Raw genomic sequence first — 18,920 nt, 5'->3', positions numbered from 1 at the left:
AATGAGGGTACGTGTGAAAAGACCCAGTAGGATTCATCTTCGAGAGAGGACTGTCCCAGTCCTGGCACAGCCCAGGCCATGCCACTTCGCTGCGGTGCTAAGGAATTCTAAATTTAGATCAATGCTTGGGGGCGGGAGGAGGCTGCGGTGGATTGACCGGGTTCACCTGGAAATGTGTAGAGAATGTTTTCTGCAAACAGGTAGAACTGAGACTCAGAACAGACGAGCTGGAGAAAAGCACATACAGTATTTGGGAAACCGAGACGCTGTCCACATTTGCCTGCTTCCGGGGATGGTTGAATTGGTAGGCCCAGTTCCTGAAGCTCTTTGCAGACTTAGTGGTTCATGTTCATAATCCCTGCTCTTGGAAGGTGAAGGGAGGAGAATCCGGAGTTTAAGACCAGTCTGCCAAATGAGATAGTGTCTCAAACAAGCCAAAGACTGGGGCCTGGAGAGAGGATGGCTCGGTGCCTAAGAATATTTACTGCTGTACCAGAAAACCCTGGTCCAGTTTCCAGCACCCCCATGGCAGCTCACAGCCATCTCTAACTCCAGTCCTAGGGGATCCCACCACCTCTGGGTCCTCTGGACTCCAAGGGTTCTGGACTCCACTGTGCACAGGTATACATGCAGGCAAAACCCCCATACACATAAAAATAGATACTTTTTAAAAAGAGTTGACAAAACCCTCAAATATAAGACCAAAAATGGAAAATATAAAAGAAAGCCTGTTTTGTTTTTTCCTCTTCACAGGACTCCTGGTTTAGAAGTTGGGGTGAAAGGGAGGCTGGATCATCCCATGATGACTCATGAACTCCTTCGATCCTCAGAGTCAAACCCGGAGAAACAGTCATTAATTTTGGGGACCTTGTTTGTCCCCTCAACACAGCTCTCTTCAACTTTCAGATGTTTCCAGTTCCTTGCTATATTATGCACCGTACCCTTATGAATGTTGACAACATTTGACATGTTGACATGTTATTGACACATCTGGGCTCAGAGCAATGCTCTGATGGACTTTTTTTTATTTGTTTTGGTTCCATCTGTTAACTTTCTTTTTTTCACATACAGGAAGGTTTGGTTTGATTTTGTGCTCGTGTTTGCAATGTAGGGGACTGAAATCGGGGTCTTGTGCATTTTAAGCAAAAGCTCTACCGTAGAATGGGGCAACACGGTATTTCTTTGCCAAGTCTTTTTGTAGTGAAGGGGAACCTATGCACATAAAAGTCACACCTTGTGGCTGGGGAAGTGGAGCTTGATGCTCTTCCAGACTTCTGTTCCCAGCAATCACAGTAGGAAGATCACAACCACCTCCAGCTCCAGCTCCAGCTCCAGCTCCAGGGGACCCGAAGCCTCTTCTAGCACACAGCCACATAAATAAACAATAAAAAGTAGCAGCTTGTGGGGTTGGGGATTTAGCTCAGTGGTAGAGCATTTGCCTAACAAGCACAAAACTCTGGGTTCGGTCCTCAGTTCTGGGGGAAAGAAAAAGCAACAGTTGGGGGCAGGGGTGTTATTTTGTTTCTCCTTGTAATAGTCTTGGCTGTCCTGGAACTCGCTTATGTGGATCAGGCTGGCTTCAAACTCACAGAGATCCGCCTGCCTCTGCCTCCTGAGTGCGGGGATTAAAGGTGATCGCCACAATGCCCTGGCTATCTTACTTGTTTTTAAAATTGCATTCGTTATTGGGGAACCACATGTGATCATCAAAGGACAACTTGTAGGCTTTTCTTTCCTTGCACCGTGTTTGGTGACTGAATCCAGGTCATCAAGCTTCGCAGCAGGTCCTGATGAGTCATGCCACTAGGCCCTTTCTTTGTTGAGACATGGTCTCACTGTATAGTTCAGGCTGGTCTACTGAATTCTGGGATTACAAGCCCATGTCATGGCACAGAGCTGTTTTAAATGGTATCTGATTCATCTGTGTAGTTTCCCTAACCAAATACAAACACCATGTCAGGATATGGCAAACAATGAATAAAAATGATCAGAACAGTAGTCCTCAGTGGAGAGTATTCTAAGTGACACTCAAAATAAATAAATATATAGGGGCTGGAGAGATGGCTCAGAGGTCAAGAGCACTGACTGTTCTTCCAGAGGTCCTGAGTTCAATTCCCAGCAACCACATGGTGGCTCACAACCACCTGTGATGAGACCTGGTGCCCTCTTCCGGCCTGCAGTCACATATGCTGTATACATAATAAATAAATAAATAAATAAATAAATAAATAAATAAATAAATAAATAAATAAATAAATAAATAAATAAATGGAGTGGTGGTGACCTTTAACCCCAGCACTCAAGAGGGAAAGACAGTCAGATCTCAATTGAGTTCCAGGCCATCCAGGGCTACATAGTGAGGAAAAAAAAGTTGTCAGGACGCTGGTAGATCTCTGTGAATTTGAGGCCAGCCTGGTCTACAGAGGGAGTTTCAGGACAGCCAGAGCTACACAAAGAAATCCTGTCTCCAAACCCCCCCCCCCAAAAAAAAAAAAAAAAAAGAAGAAGCTGGGCAGTGGTGGCTCACGCCTTTAATCACAGCACTCGGGAGGCAAAGGCAGGCGGATCTTTGTGAGTTCGAGGCCAGCCTGGTCTACAAAGCGAGTTCCAGGGAAGGCACAAAGCTACACAGAGAAACCCTGTCTCAAAAAACAAACAAAAAAAAAAAAAGAAAGAAAGAAAGAAAGAAAGAGTTGTGGGTTTTTTTTTTGTTGTTGTTGTTTGTTTTCAGTGACAGAAATAGAGTTTATTAAGGAAAAAAACAGGCCCTCCTGAGAATGGACATGAATTAGTGATCTGGACACTCAAATGTCATTTATTTTATTTCTTATTACAATTTATTTATTGTATTTGTGTATGGTGGGGTCAGAAGACAGCATGTTGGAAATTAATCTTCTCCTTCTACCATGGTGGTTCCAGGGATTAAACACAGGCTGTCAGGTTTGGCAGCAAACAGTTTACAAGCTGAACCAGCTCACCAGTCCTGTGCTTCTATTTTTTAAAGTTACTTACGACCTGGTGTGGTGGTGCAGGCCTTTTATCCCAGGACTGGAGAGGCAGAGATAGTTGGATCTCTGTGAGTTCCTCCCAGGACAGTCAGAGCTACACAGTGAGATCCTGTCTCAAAATAACATAAAATAAAAAGTTATTTAGGGCTGGAATGTAGCTGAGTGGTGGGGTACTTGACTAGAGTACTTGACTAGAGTACTTGACTAGAGTATTTGACTAGTATGCTCAAGAGCTTGAGCCTCCATTACCTCAACAATTTTTTCGCTGGGCATAGTGGCACATGCCTGTAATCCTAACACTCAAGAGTCTCAGAAAGAAAGATTGCCATGAGTTTGACGCCAGCCAGGCTACACTATAGCCCTCGTCCCCAAAAGAAATTAATATATACATTTCTACTCAGTTTCATAACTTCAGAAGAGCATCTAGTTCAAGACAGCCTCTCTCCTTACATCCCAGGTGCCCCCTATTCCCAACTGACCCCCTGGTGCCTGTGCCTCCTTCCAGACATACTCTTTAGTCTCTGCGTCCTAATGCAAGCAATCTGTATAGACTGCTCTGTTCTGCATTTTGATTCTCCATTTAACATAATTTGGAGATTGTTCCATTATATGTATGGCACAAAACTTACATTTTTATGATTGTGTAGTATCCTGCTGTATGGCTATATCATGATTTGATCAATCCACTTAAGACAGTCATTTTAGGTCATTGTTAACATTTTGCCAACCTAAGCAAAGCTATAAAGAATATTTTACACATTCTGATTTTACCTATATGCAAATATATAGGGTAAATTTCTAAATATGAAAATCTTAGGTCAAAGCCAGGCACAGTAGAGCACGCCAGTGACAGAAGCAGGCATATCTCTCCGAGTTTGAGGCCAGCCCAGTCTACAGAGGGAGTTCTAGGACAGCCAGGGCTACACAGTGAAACCCTATCTGGAAAAAAAAAAAAAGAAAGAAAGAAAGAAAAGAAAAGAAAGAAAAAAGAAAAGAAAAAGAAAATCAAGCCATAGCTGGAGCTGGGCCTAGTGGGAGACCTATAATCCAGGCACTCAGGAGGATAAGGCAGGAGAGTCACAAGTGTCAGGCCTGTCTAGACTACAGAGTAAATTAAAGGTCAGCCTGAGAAACCCAAGGAGACCCAATACAGCAAAATGAACAAACAAATTGAAAGGCTGGTGATATAATTCGTTAGTAGAGCGCCTGCCTAGCACCGAGGGGTCTAGATTCAACGCCGGTACTGAACAACCAATCCTAAACCCAAAGGTGCTTATGATTTTAATGAATACTGCCAAGTTGCTATCCAGGGTGTGCTACCAAGCTTTCTTCCCACCCAGCCAACAGGTAAGGCCTGTTTACCCACTTCTCCTGTATGCTTTGAAACCTTTTAGGCACTGTTAATATGTCGGGGCTAGAGAGCTGGCTCAGTGGTGGAGTGTGCCTGCTGCTCTCAGAGAGGACCCAGGCTTGGTTCCCAGTCCCTGGACAGCAGCTCACCACTTCTGACTCCAGCTCCAGAAGATTCAGTACCCTCGCCTGGCTTCCTCATGCATCTGACACAGGTCATACACACCCAGACACAGACACGCATAAATAAAAATAAACCTTAAAAATAAATAAACATGGAGGAAAAGGTGAACACTGCAAGAATACTCAAAAGGGCTGAGAGTTGCAAACGCCAAGATTGGCTTTGCATAGTAAATGGAATAGAACAGCTCTGAACTATAGCTTACTTTTCCTGGTTTGGACTGACAGAATGATTGAATGCTTTTGTACAAAAATCAGAGCCTTAAAAACAAGGATTTGGTGAGATTGTATAATGGTGTGCCACTTTGGCAAAACAGTCTGGTGGTTGGTCAAAATGCAAAACATTGTTACTCTGTTACTCAACAATTCTACCCTTAGGAATATAACCTCAAACTACTGAAAATGTGCACCTATGAAACATGTACATGAAGGTTTACAGCAGTGTGTTGCTAATAGTAAAAAAGTTAAAACAACTCAAATAGCTATCAAATACTGGAGAGAAATAAAATGTGGCTTATTCATACAATAGAATATTATTAAGACATAAAAATGAATGAGAAACTGACAGATTAAATGACTTTGGTGAACCTTCATAATTTCATTTGTAGATATTTCCATTTCTAATTTATAAATACATTTGGGGTTATAAATTATAAATGTACTGCCTCCTGTCAACATTGTATACTTCTATTTGATGATTTCTGTGTCAAACATTATATGGAAATATTTCCAAGTATTTTCTGTATTAACTGTGAATGATAGAACAAAATAAATTGCCTGTGATGGGAGGAAAGAAAAAAATTAAAAAAGAAAAATAAATAAATAAATAAATAAACATATTAACTAAACACAATTTTCATTTCTTGTATGGTGCATGATACGAGGCTTCTTCACATGTCTGTTGTGGGGTAGAACATTTGTTTAACTATATAAAGATGTTGCATCTGTTTATTATGTAGGGTGTGCTGCTTTTGTTTATGCTGCATTTGTTTAAGTATGTAAAGATGTGTTGCTGTTTCGCCTTGCCTGCCTAACGCACCTAATTGGCCTAATAAAAAGCAGAACGGCCAATAGCTAGGCAAAGGAGGGGTAGGCGGGGCTGGTGGGCAGAGAGAAAAAGGGAGCCAGCCAGGGCCCAGCCAGCCAGACATGGAGGAAGCAGGAAAGCAGGATGGACAGTAGGTAGATGAAGTAAATGAGCCTTGGGGCGGCACACAGATTAATAGAAATGAGCAGATTAAGTTAAAAGGGGGAAGCTAGCTAGAAACAAGTCTAAGCTAAGGCTAAACAATGAATTAATAGTAAGTCTCCATGTCATGATTTGGGGGCTGGTGGTCCAAGAAAGCCTGCTACCCATGTTTAATAGTTCTTTAACTCTACTTATCTGTGAAGTGCCTATAGTTATTGTATGATAGTAAGTTGTTCATCCTTTTCTTACAGAACTATAGATTTTTGTGTTAACTTTAACTTTTCTCTACAAAATGATTTACAAATATTTTCTCAACAGTATCATCTGTTTCAACTTTTGCCTATTTTTTTTAACTATGCATAAGTTTTGTTGCTATGTGTTTGCTTGTTTTTATTAACAAAGTATCACCCAAGTTGCTGAGGCTGGCTTCAAACTTGTAATCCTCCTGCCTCACTCTGCTGAGTTACCAACATGCACCACCATCCCTAGCTACTAGGCAGAGTTTTAATGTTTTGAACTAAGGATTAAGCTCAGAATTTAGTGCGTCTTTTTTTGTTTGTTTGTTTTGTTTTTCGAGACATGATTTCTCTGTGTAGCTTTGTGCCTTTCCTGGAATTCTTTGTAGACCAAACTGGCCTCGAACTCACAGAGCTCTGCCTGCCTCTGCCTCCCAAGTGCTGGGATTAAAGGAGTGCGCCACCACCGCCCGGCTAATTTAGTGCATCTTAAACATGCCGTCTACCACCAAGCTATACCCCATCCCAACATTCTTGCACAGTTAAATGTGCCAGTATTCCTTTGTAGCTTCTATGTTTCTTATCATAAATATAAATTATATATTTATATACAAATATATAATCTACTCAAAATTTATTTTTAAAAACTCCCAAGAGTTGAGTGTGGCTGCAGACAGCTGTAATCTTAGCTATCAGGAGGCGAGAGGATCGTTCTAGTTTGCTTTCTGCTGCTTTGATAAATACTGATCAAAACCAGCTTGTGGTCAGGCAGTGGTGGCACACACCTTTAATGCCAGCACTCAGGAGGCAGAGGCAGGTAGATCTCTGTGAGTTCAAGGCCAGCCTGGTCTATAGGGTAAATGCCAGGACTGTTTCATAGAGAGATCCTGTCTCAAAAAACAAACAAAACAAAACAAACAGACAAAAAACAAAAAAAACAAAAAAACCCAGCTTGTGGAGGAAAGAGTTTATTATAGTTTACAGTCTTCAGGATAGGAATTGGAGGTCGGGACCTGGCGGTAGGAACTGAAGCAGAAACCATGAGGACCAGAGAGCCATGGCCTACTGGCTCGCTTCCCTCATCTCAGCCAATGCTGTTACACAGCCTACACTCATTTGCCTGTGGGTGGCCCTGCCCACCGTGGGCTAGGTCCTCCCGTGTCAATTAGCAATTAAGAAGCTGCTGCCCAAACATGCCCAAAGGCCCACAGGTAATATGATGGAGGCAGTTCTTCAGTGAGGGTCCCTCTTCCCGGTGACTCCAGTTTATGTCAAAGTGACAACTGAAGCTGACTGTGACAAGGGCCACAGCACAGGCTACAGGGAAGCTGTCACAGGGCCACAGCACAGGCTACAGGGAAGCTGTCACAGGGCCACAGCACAGGCTACAGGGAAGCTGTCACAGGGCCACAGCACAGGCTACAGAGCAAAATCCTGCTTCAAAGAAACAAAGTCAATCCCAGGGCCTAGAGAGATGGCTCAGCAGTTAAGAACTGAGTTCAGAGGACCCGAGTTCAGTTTCCAGCACCCACAGCTGGCAGTTCACAACCTCCTGGGACTCCAGCTTCAGGAGAGCCAATGCCTTTGGCCTCAGTGGGCACCTGCGCTCAGATGCACATATCCATACACAGACATATGCAAATAATTAAAAATAAATATTTAAAAAAAAAAAAAACTAAGTCTGAGCCTTTAATACCAGCATTTCAGAGGCAGAGACAGGTAGATCTCTGTGAGTTCAAGGCCAGCCCGGTCTACAGAGTGAGTTCGAGGCCAGCTAAAGATATATAGCAAGACCCTGTCTCAACAAGCAAAGGAAAAAAAAAAAAAAAAAAAAAACATTCAAAGCACCTTTGACTATTTACTTGTTTTGAGGTAGGGTTTCCCTATGAAGCTCAGACTGGTCTTGAACTTGGCATCCTCTTGCGTCTGCCTCCCAAGTTCTAGTGAGAAAGGAGCTGGCTCTGTGTAGGTAGTGAGGGAGGAGGGCCCGCAGTGACAGGGGCAAGCTGCTCAGGTATATAGCAGTGGGACAGAAGCTGGAGTTACCATGAAGGTCAGGCTTAAAGTGGCAGCATTAGGAGCACTGAGGAGGATGGGTAAAGGTTTGCAGCTGGCTGGGCGAGGACAAGGCTCCGACCAACGACAGCAGGGCTGTCCCTCCCCACCACAAAGTGCTTGAGGAACCTATGGGGGACACTACTGTCCTTCCCTATACCCTTGCATCTAATGCTGCTATTTGGTTTGGTTTGTCTTTTTTTTTTTTTGAGACAGGGTCTCTCTGTAGCCCTGGCTGCCCTCGAACTCACAGAGATCCGCTTGCCCCTGCCTCCCGAGTGCTGAGATTAAAGGTGTGCGCTACCACTGCCAGGTTTAATGCGGCTAATTTTAACAGGTTAAACCATAAAGATGGCTTCTGAGAAGAAGCTTTCACCTAGGTGACCACCTCAGGCCACTCGCCTTACAAAACACAAGGAGCTAAGTATGAGGTAACTGAGAAAGACTGCAGCCACACCCTGGTGACTGGGATAGGGCTAACTCTCTGCTGTGGTAAAGCTACAAGCAAGAACAAAGACAGCATAGTGTAATGGACAGCATTTGCGACACCTGTACGGTCAGATTAGTAAAGCTGGCCAACTGTCTGTCAGCTAGCAGAGCATCCAGGTCAAAGTCGGAGGGAAAGCTGGTTCTCCTTCCACAGTGTGGGTCCCAGGTCACAGGAAAGGGCATCTACCCACTGTAGCTGGTCTTTCTCTGGACCACCAGCTCCCAAATAACAACACAGACACTTCTTAGTAATTATGAAAGCTCAGCCTTTAGCTTAGGCTTGTCTCAACTAGCTCTTATAACTTAAATTAACACATCTAAATTAATCTATGTTCTGCCACGTGGTGTTACCTCTCTTCCATCTTGCACCTCCTGTTTCCTCTCCATGTCTGGCTGGTGACTCTGCCTTTCTTTTTCCCAGAGTCCTCTCTGTCCCCAGAAGTCCTGCCTAACTTCTTCCTGCCTAGCTATTGGCCATTCAGCTCTTTATTAAACCAATCACCGTGAGTGACACATCTTCAGAGTGTACAAATATCCCAAGACAACCAACTAAACCATATCACCAGTCCTGAGGCAGGAGAATTGGAAGTTCAGTGCCGGGTTGGCTACATAGCTGGGTTATGTCTTTAAAGAGCAACAGTGAAAGTCAATTCTTTTGGGATGGGGAAATAAAAAGAATTGTCTAAAATTTAGGACCAGGACAATAGGAGGTGAAATTGTTTTCTCATTTCAACTCTGCTATGGGATTTTGGGTTTTTGTTTTGTTTTAGTTTTTTGTTTTCATGGTGGATATATGAGTCCAGCCTCTTTTGTTTAAACTGAAAAAATATTATTCAGGACTAGAGAGATGACTCGGTAGTTAAAAGCACTTGCTGTTCTTTCAGATGAACCAAACTGGATTCCCAGCACCCACACTGGGTGGCTCCTACCTGCTGTGACTCTTGATGTGTGGATCCAGTGCCTCTGACTTCTGAGGGCATCTTCACTCAAGCACACTTATGCAGACCCATATACATAATTAAAATGAATAGATATTTAAAGCTATTATTTTCTTGCATGTGGGTTTGCATGTATGTGTGTTTGAGGTTTGATGTAGGCTGGTCTTGAACTCAAGTAATCCTCCTGCCTCAGCCTCCTGAGCACTGAGATTTGAGGTTTGAGCCACCACAGCAGCCTCATAAGGTAGGGCTCTCTCAGGTGTCTCAGAGGCCATGCAGGGCTTCTTCTCTTCTTTTCTACTTGTTTGTTTGTTTCTTCCTTCCTTGTTATATTTTGAGACAGGGTTTCTCTGTGTAGCCCTGCTGTCCTGGAACTCACTCTGTAGACCAGGCTGGCCTTGAACTCAGAGATCCACCTAAAGCAGGGATTTTTTTTTTTTTTCCCCCGAGACAGGGTTTCTCTGTATAGCTTTGTGCCTCTCCTGGAACTCGCTTTGGAGACCAGGATGGCCTCGAACTCACAGAGATCCACCTGCCTCTGCCTCCCAAGTGCTGGGATTAAAGGTGTGCGCCCGGCCTTAAAGCAGGGATTCTTAAAGTTTCTCCAGAAAAAAATTTAAAGAGATACTTACTGCCTGGTGTATATGTATATAAAATAGATATACTAATCAACCAGTTCCTGATAATGAGTCACCAAAAATTATCTTAAAATAATTTCAAGAGTTGGGATTATTGAAAAGATGATCTATATAGCAAGTTCTAGTCTGGCTGGGGCTGCACAGTAAGACCCTGCCTCAAAAGGAAATCAATGAATGAGTGCATAGTAAGACCCTGCCTCAAAAGGAAATCAATGAATGAGTGCATAGTAAGACCCTGCCTCAAAAGGAAATCAATGAATGAGTGCATAGTAAGACCCTGCCTCAAAAGGAAATCAATGAATGAGTGCATAGTAAGACCCTGCCTCAAAAGGAAATCAATGAATGAGTGAATGAGACATGAGAGAGGCTAAGGACCGGGGCACGAGGGGATAGAAGGGTAATAAAGAGCAGGAACATGATTAAAGTATGTTACATACATGCATACAAATATCACACTGAAATTCATTACTTTGTACAAATAAGCTAATAAAAAAATAAAATCGCCGGGTGTGGTGCTGAGCTCCTTTACCGCCAGTACAAAAGGGACAGAGGCAGCTGGACCTCGGTGAGGATGAGGCCAGCGAGGTCCACGGAACACGTTCCAGTCCATCCAGAGTTACATAGTGAGAACCCCGTCTCAAATTAGTTAATTAACTAATTAATTAATTAAAAAATTTAGAACTGGGCGGTAGTAACACACACCTTTAATTTCAGCACTCAGGGGGCAGAGGCAGGAGGATCTCTGAATTTGAGGCCAGCCTGGTCTAGAGTGAGTTTCAGAACAGCCAGGGCCAAACAGTGAGACCGCCTGGAAAAACAAACAAAACATTTTAGATTTGCTTATTTTATATGTATGAAGGTTTTATCTGCATGTATGCACACAATGTGCGTTCCTGTGAAGGCCAGGAGAGAGCAACGGATCCCTTGGAACTGGAGTTATGGACCGTTGTGAACCACCATATGGGTGCTAGAACCAAACCCAGGTCCACTGTAAAAGCAGTTAGTGCTTTTAACCCCTGAGCCATCTCTCCAGCCTCAACTTAGAATGATGAAAACCAAACCAAACAGCAAACAAAAAACCATGACCACCATAGTTCTCCTCCTGTGCTCTGAACACTGACGTTCTTCTCGTCCTGTTAGTCCTGTGTTCATTGTCCATCTCCAGCTCCCTCACAGACGCTCTTTTGTAAGTTGAATAATACTCCACTGTGCATGTGCACCACGTTCTGTTGACCCCTCGTCTGTGACAGAACACTTGGGATGCTTCTCCTTCAGCTCTCATGAATGATGCTGCTATGACTGTGGGTGTATACATCTGTGTTCAGTTCTTTTGCAAATACACACACGCATGCACACACACCACACACACACACACACACACACACACACACACACACACACACACACACACAGAGGTATAGCTCAGAGGTACAGTTCTTGCCTGACTTGTGGGAGGTTCGACATACACTTATACATGTAAATAAAAATAAATTAGACGTGTGTGTGTGTGTGTGTGTGTGTGTGTGTGTGTGTGTGTGTGTTCCCCAACTTGGTGTTTTTTTTCTTTGTTTTGTTTTTCAGCACAGGTTTCCTCTGTGTAGCCCTGGCTGTGCGGGAACTCAATTTGTAGACCAGGCTGGCCTTGAATTCACAGAGATCTGCCTGCCCAGTGTTGGAATACACTACACCTGGCCCCAACTTATTTTTAAAATGACATCCTTAATATCTAGTAAGTTCTACTTACTTAGTTCTTTTTATAGATTTTGGTGTGTGTTCCATTAGCCCATCTAATCATGAAATTGCACTCTGCGTGAGTTATTTTGGTTTTGTTTTCTATTAGTTTTAGTAGATTTATTACATTTTATTCACGTATTTATGTGCGTGGATGCACGCACCCAACAGCACGTGTAGAGGTCAGAGGTCAGACTCCATTTGCTCCTTCCTCTGTGTGGGTTGCAGTAACCAAACTCAGGCCATCAGGGTTGGCTGAAGGCGTCCTCACCCACTGGGCCACCTCACCAGGCCCTTCCTGTCTTTTTGTTTTGTCTCTAAAAAATCATTTTTTAAAAATTATTTATTTATTTATTTATTTATTTATTTATTTATTTATTTATTTATTTATTTATTTATTTATTTATTGGGACAGGGTTTCTTTATGCAGTCCGGCTATCCTGGAGCTTGCTGTGTAGATCAGGATGACTTCTAACTCACAGTGATCCTCCTGCCTCTGCCTCCCAAGTACTGGCACTAAAAAGGCATGCACCACCATTCCTGGCCTTTTCTTTTCTTTTTTTTTTTTTTTTCCTGAGACAGGGTTTCTCTGTGTAGCTTTGCGCCTGTCCTGGATCTCGCTCTGTAGACCAGGCTGGCCTCGAACTCACAGAGATCCGCCTGGCTTCCTGGCCATTTTTTTAAAGTATGTGTATATATGTGGATATATGGCCATGAGTGTAGGTGCCCATGGAGGGGCCTCATATCCCCCTGGAGCTGGAGTTATAGGTTGTTGTGAGCTGCAGGATGTGGGTGCTAGAAATCAGAACCTGGGTCCTCAGCAAGAGCAGTACCAGCTTTTAACCAGGGGGTGCACCCCTCCAGGGCACCCCCTGCCCACTGTCTGAATGAGTTTATTTTACAGTAAGCTTTATTTATCAGAGACTAATCTTCTCTTTCCCAGATGTTCAGCACGAGCCCCGGCTTGTTAAGGTTTACAGTAGACTCCATCACTGGATCAGGGAAGACGGGATGCTGTTATTGGCCACCTGGTCACCCCTAAAGCAAAAAGAAGGATTAGGACGGAGTGACTGTCAGCCTCTCACTGGACATAAAGACTAAGAATGGGGAGTTCCAAGAGGCAAACGGGGTGCCTTTTAGGAAAGGGACAGACGCTGAACAGGTGAAAACGGATGTCCCTCATGATCCAGTAAACTCATGAAAAAGGTCCTAAAGTCCTAGATCTGACACACTCCTGCCTGGCTACCGTATCCTCACCAGGATTAGCTCAGTCTTCCTTACAGCCCCACCAGAGCCCCACCAGATAGTCTGTGAACTGACGGAACCAATTTGGTCCCTTCCAGAGGTGGCTGTAGCACACTCTTCCACACCCCATAAAAGTATTCACTACTGAGTATTCACTACTGAGACGTATCAGGCAAGTCCAACAACAGCCAGACAGCTGCTCCTCAAGCTGCATGGTGCCCACCCCCTAGCCTTGCAGGAGACACCCCAGAGCAGACTGAACAGGCTCCCAGGTCAGAGAACTACAGATCTAGGCTGGAGCAGCAGGAGGGAGAGAAAACCTTCAGAACCCAAGTCTCAGAGCCAATTTGAGCACTCAGGCTCCAGACTTCATTTCCCAACTGTGAAGAGGGTCTCTAAAACGGTCCTGAGATCTACACCCCAGCACGCTGGCACACATCTTTAATCCTAGCAATCAGGAGGCAGAGGCAGGCAGATCTGTGAGTTCAAGGCCAGGCCAGTCTACATAGCAAGTTCCAGGACAGCCATGGCCACATAACAGAGAGATCCTGTTTCAAAAGAACCATAAATAAACAAATAATCCTCAGATCTAGGAAGCCACTAACATCACAGCAAAATGAAAATCTGTTTCTGATGCTTGCTGCTAAGACCTCTGATGTTCCCTTATGAGTACAGATGAGGGAACTGAGGCAGAGGGAGGGTGAATGGCTTTGGGGGTGGGGCAACATCTGGGTTCAGAGCCGCTGCTCCACAGGTATAGAAAAACCAGAAGCATCTAGTTGGTATTTAAGGACTAGAGAGGAGACCAGGGTGGGGCTAAGGTTATACCTCAGTTGGGAGAATGCTTGCCTAGGATGCACATGACCTTGTTTCATCCCCATGGCCACAAAAACTGAGCACGGTTGAGCAATCCTTCCTGAGCTAGGAGGATCAGACAGACATTCAAGGTCATCCTCGGCTACATAGCAAGCTCCAGATGATGTAGGACACTGGGACCTTGTCTTAAAAATAAATAAATAAAAGGGGGTGGTGGAGTTAAGGGCAGAGGATAAAAACTCCGACTCCCAAGCCTAACGTCTGGTGGATGGAGAGTGCAACTCTGGTAAGTTGTCTTCTGACCTCCACACACACACACACACATTTGACAAGCATATCAAATTAATGAATAAAATGTAATTAAGAAGTAGTAGTAGTACCAGTTGGTTGTGGGACTGGAAATGCTTTGAAATCCTAAGTTGAATCCTCAGCCCCACACAAAGGAGGAGGAGGAAGTAGCAGCAGTTCTCAGCAAAGAGATAGTGCTCACCTACATTTATTTGATGGGCTGGAGACAATGTAACAATTCTCACACTCTTAGGATTAATCTGTACTAATGTTACCTCTGACTCTGCCTTTTCTGTTTTTCTTTTTGAGAAAAGGAAGAAGAAGCGGGGATCAAGATGTACAACACCATGCCAGAGTTCTATTACTTTAAAATTTTTTTTTTTAATTTTGGGGGAAACCAGCTTAATCGTGCTATTTTTAAGTTGTACAAGTTTTTAACACCTCCCACCCCATATGTAGTCTCTTAAAATTACAGGAAAACATCACCAAAACGACGGACTGCTTCAGGAATGTGTGTGTCGTCCTTGCACAGGGGCCATGCTAATCTCTGTATCCTTCCCGGGTTAGTATACATGCTGTGGAAGCAAGCACTTATAAAAACACTACATCCACTGTATATAAACTAGTTAGAACCTTGTAAAACAAATCCATCAAAATCCAGAGAGGTAGATGTGGTGGACTGACCAGCAGGAGACCGTTTCCTAGCATATGTGTTACAAGGAAGCCTTGTACAGACTTCTCATTTAGTTTTCTTAAATCCACTGCTGCATAAAAGTGCTTTGAGAAACCTTTGAAAGATGTGACTACAAAAAGGAGCAGACTTTCTGAGGGTTCAAAGGATCTGTACTTGACAATCCAGTCAGCAGAGAATAATACTGAGCATTCGGAAGACAGAACTTTATCAAGCCTGCAGCTGCCTGGGGAACCTTCTCAGGTTGAACTCAGCCTCCATCCTGAGCTACAGAAACACCACTCTCATCATGGTGTTGATGCTGGGGGAACCCAGCATGGAACCTCCAGAGCTGGGCTAACTCCTCCATCCCTAGGAGGGGTAGCAACGTGCTCTTGTTTTGTTTGAGACAGGGTCTCACTATGTAGCCCTGGCTGACTGGAAATGCACTGCGTAGACCAGGCTGACCTTGAACTTGTGGCACTGCCTCCTCTGCGTGCTGAGTGCTGGTACTGTGGGCATGCATCACCATCCTGGCTGAGGATTTCACCCACGGCCTCAAGCATAACAAGTATGCACTTAGCAGTGAGCTGTACCTCCAGCGTAAATATAACCTACTTAATCGCAAGTTCACACTGTTTAATTTTAAATAATAGCTATATTTGGCAACCTGTTAGTAAAGCTTCTGAAAAGCAAATTTTTCCATGCTCAGTAAGACACATGAAAGGGTGTGGACTTCTCAGAGTCATTCTCAAGTTTCTCAACAATAGCTGAGACAAATAATATTTTGGTGGCTCTCACAACTTAAAGTGTCGCTAAGACACTCTAATCATTTTTTTTTTTTTGTAGCATATACCACAACTTACACAATTAAATAACGGGAGTACTAGAAGTCTTTCTTTGCTATGGCTAGGTCACAGAATGAATGCTAGATGAAGGGGAGCTCAAGGTCATGGGTAAGGCTGTGTCTGGGGTGTCATCAGAGAGCATCTCCTCGGGAAGCACGGTGAGTGGGTACGGGTGCTCTGCCAGGATTATTCACCAACTACACAAGTAACCTAACTGAGCGGCTGACACACACAGGCACAGATACAAGTAATCTAACTGAGCTGGGGCCGGTGGTGAAGTGAATTAGACCTAAAATGTGGCTGGAAAGTTCTGTCAATTAACTCGTTAAAAAAACGTGTGATCGTCAGAGAATCAGATAGGAGCAACCAGGATGTTGTCAGGTCCTGGCCACACGGAAATGCTAATCAGCAGATCATGCAAGCTCCAATCATCATTTTCTACTGCCCTCCAGAGGAGGAACAGGTAAGGATTAACCTCCTGACGATAAGGGGCGCAGGGGCCCGTTCCTAATTAGGAAAAGACATTTCCGGTTAAAGCGAGGGTGAGAATGTGACATTTCTTTAGCACAAACCCAATGCTTCAGTATTCTCACAATCATAGAGTAATATCTATGTGAAAGTCGCTTAATATAAATTATTTTCCATTCGGCGCCAAAACTGGAGAAATAAAACCTCCCAGAATACTCTGCTCACATCCGGCAAATTAGAAGCCCTATGTGCTGTGCTTATTTACATATCTCCGCCCACTTCCGTCTATCTTGTACCGTAAAAATCCAAATAGAAGGACCACCTACTGGCTCGTGCCTTAGGGGAAAAAAGCCTTTATTTACACCAGCTTCTTGGCCCACTCATTCGTCTTCTGCAAAATAGCATCAGACTAGTATTATAAAATGTATTTTATTACAAGGCTCTAAAAATAAAAATTATAACCCAAGGTTTGAGAGATCTCATCCCAACACTGCCATTCTCTGCTTAGAAGCAGTTGGGAGGGGCAAAGCGGAGAGAGAGAGAAACTGAAGCCCATGCCTTGCTTCTCCCCCAACCGGAGGAAGCGCATCGCTTTTCCAGCCTTGGTTCCTACGTCCGGGTCGTGCTCAGAAAGGTTTCTTTTTCAGCCCAAAGACAGCGATGAATAATGCTGTTTCAGTGAGAGCTGGGAAGGCGCTGTGGAAAGGAGGGGGCGGGTTCAGGGCCCCTCCCAACACAAATACCCAAACCTCCAAACCCTACCTGGGACTGGGTTTGGGGATGGATATGAAACTTCAGAACTCGATTAATTTCACAGGTGCGGGAAAAGGTCTGGGCAGGGGAGAGCTTCAGGTCTGGGATAGACTTTCCACCCCCACCCCGTTCTGAAATACTGGGTGCTAAAAAAACGGCACCTGCAGACGGCAAAGATGTACCAGTATGTGGTACATTCCCATCGCTCGAATATGAAGAAGGAGAGGGCCACGGACGCGCTACAGTGGGCTGCAATGGCTTAGAACGCAGTCAAGGAAAACGACAGGGAGTGCTCGGCCCCTTGGGCGTCTGGACCTGGGTTCATATCTCGTTCCCGTCCCATAAAGCAACTGCCAGCGTTGTCAGCCACGCTTGAGAGGCCAGAGCTCAGCCGGGAGGTGGTGGCGCACACCCTTAGTCCCCAGTACTTGGGATGCCGAGGCAGGAGGATCTCTGTGAGTTCAAGGCCAGCCTGGCTTACAAGACAGTTCTAGGACAGCCAGGGCTATGTAAAGAAACCCTGTCTCAAAAGACAAAACACAAAAACAACAACAACAAAAAGATGGAACCCCTTCTACATAACTAGGGCAACCCCGCACACTTCTGGGGCGGTTAATGCCACAGACACCCTAAGCCACACAAGAATACCTACAGGCCTGATACACCGCCGGGGTCTCTCCAGTGCCTGGTCCTCCTTGTCCACAGATCAGGAGTCAAGAGCTGCCTTCTTCCGTTTTCTTTTCTTTTCTTTTTTGAAGACAGCTGTGCAACAGCCCTGGCTGCCCGGGAACTCACTCTGTAGACCAGGGTGGCCTCGAACTCAGAGATCCACCTGCTCCTGCCTCCCTAGGAGTGTTAGGATTAAAGGCCTGTGGCACCACCTCCGGCCATCAAGAACCTTCTTTTGTGGCGCCTTTTCTCGGCTCCTTCTGCGTTCTGGTATCGCTTTGTATTTTACACACTCAGCAGCATAGTGTTTATCACGCTGATTTACAGATGTGTATCTCCCGGCCCCTCAAGGGAGAGAAAAAGGCTTGACTCCCACCCGGGGGTGGCCAGAACCTGGTTCATAACAGGGCTTAACCACTGTCCGAAGACTATTCATTCCCGTGATGCCTAAGACCGCTCACCTAGAGGGATTGGCTTTGCCCCCTGGGCAGAGACTTGGGCCCAAAAGGTCTGCAGAGGTGCAAAGAACGGTGACTTGGAGACGAGGCCTGTGCGGGGGACGCTGGGCAGGCCGAAAGGATACAGAGGAGGCTCTGGGTGCTGTTGAACATGGAAACTCCGGAGAGGAAGCCGGCCAGCTCCACCGCGAAGAGGCCGAGGGTGAGGCAGAGCGCGGTCACCAGCCTGCGGAGAGGGCAGGATCAGGCCGGATCAGGCCTCGTCTCCCGAAGGACTCCGCAGACCCCGGCACGCCCACCCCGCCCCCGGGAGCTCACTGGACGTCCTGCTTCTCGTATTCCTCGGGGGTGAACTGGAGAGGCAGGCAAGCCTGGATGTTGCTTTCCTGGAGAGCCGGGCAGGAAAAAAGAAAGGAAAAAAAAGTCAAAAGGAGGGACTGGGCCGCGGGGACAGGTCGGGGAGGGCCCGGGGACAGGTCGGGGAGGGCCCGGGGACAGGTCGGGGAGGGCCCGGGGGGACGGGACCCCGGGGAGGCGGGGGCCCGAGCTGAGCGCGGTCCTCTGCAGGCGGAGAAGCGGAGGACGCGCCCTGCCCTGCCCTGCCCTGCCCGCCCGCGCGCCCGCGTCTCACCCGGGACCAGAAGAGCGTCATGACAACCACCAGATGAGCCAAGAGCGTCAGGAACCGCGAGGGCACGAGCCCGGTGATCCGGCCCATGGCCTCGGGGACCCAGCGGGCCGCTCCTCCGGCCTCCTTCCCGCGCGCCCGGCCGGGCGCCTCCCGGTCGCCATGGTAACTGCGTCCGCCCGGCGCCGCCGCCGCCGGCGCGGCCCGTCTCCGGAAGTCTCGCGATAGCGCCGCGCCCCTCGCCCGGGGTCTTGTAGGTCCGG

The 18,920-nt window shown here is 45.8% G+C and overlaps 1 protein-coding gene, 2 non-coding genes and 1 pseudogene across 4 annotated transcripts; all 4 read right to left on the bottom strand.

The window, feature by feature from the left end:
• Positions 1-12,706: 12,706 nt before the first annotated feature.
• Tmem107 (transmembrane protein 107) lies at positions 12,707-18,835 on the bottom strand. Of its 2 annotated transcripts, none has more exons than XM_042282260.2 (5): positions 18,661-18,834; positions 18,348-18,415; positions 18,155-18,255; positions 17,064-17,160; positions 12,707-12,852 (listed from the first exon to the last, which is right to left on the bottom strand). In XM_042282260.2, the coding sequence occupies exons 1-5, from the start codon at positions 18,745-18,747 to the stop codon at positions 12,804-12,806; spliced, it is 402 nt and encodes a 133-aa protein (XP_042138194.1). In that variant the 5' UTR covers positions 18,748-18,834; the 3' UTR covers positions 12,707-12,803. The 2 variants fall into 2 exon arrangements, with proteins under 2 accessions (XP_042138194.1, XP_006973537.1); XM_006973475.4 differs by lacking the exon at positions 12,707-12,852 and adding an exon at positions 16,560-16,845 and having other exon boundaries at positions 18,661-18,835.
• On the bottom strand, positions 12,894-15,906 carry LOC143266890 (guanine nucleotide-binding protein G(I)/G(S)/G(O) subunit gamma-5 pseudogene; annotated as a pseudogene).
• On the bottom strand, positions 14,651-14,754 carry LOC121831869 (U6 spliceosomal RNA). Its single transcript, XR_006075471.1, has one exon. It is a non-coding gene; the product is annotated as a U6 spliceosomal RNA (small nuclear RNA).
• Positions 16,033-16,166, bottom strand: LOC121831884 (U8 small nucleolar RNA). The gene has a single exon (XR_006075481.1). It is a non-coding gene; the product is annotated as a U8 small nucleolar RNA (small nucleolar RNA).
• Positions 18,836-18,920: the final 85 nt, after the last annotated feature.

The sequence above is a fragment of the Peromyscus maniculatus genome, chromosome 8, assembly GCF_049852395.1.
Source record: "Peromyscus maniculatus bairdii isolate BWxNUB_F1_BW_parent chromosome 8, HU_Pman_BW_mat_3.1, whole genome shotgun sequence".
In the NCBI taxonomy this organism is placed as follows: Eukaryota; Metazoa; Chordata; class Mammalia; order Rodentia; family Cricetidae; genus Peromyscus; species Peromyscus maniculatus.
The sequence above is the reverse complement of the archived record's forward strand: the minus strand, read 5'-3'. Positions and strand labels throughout refer to the sequence as shown.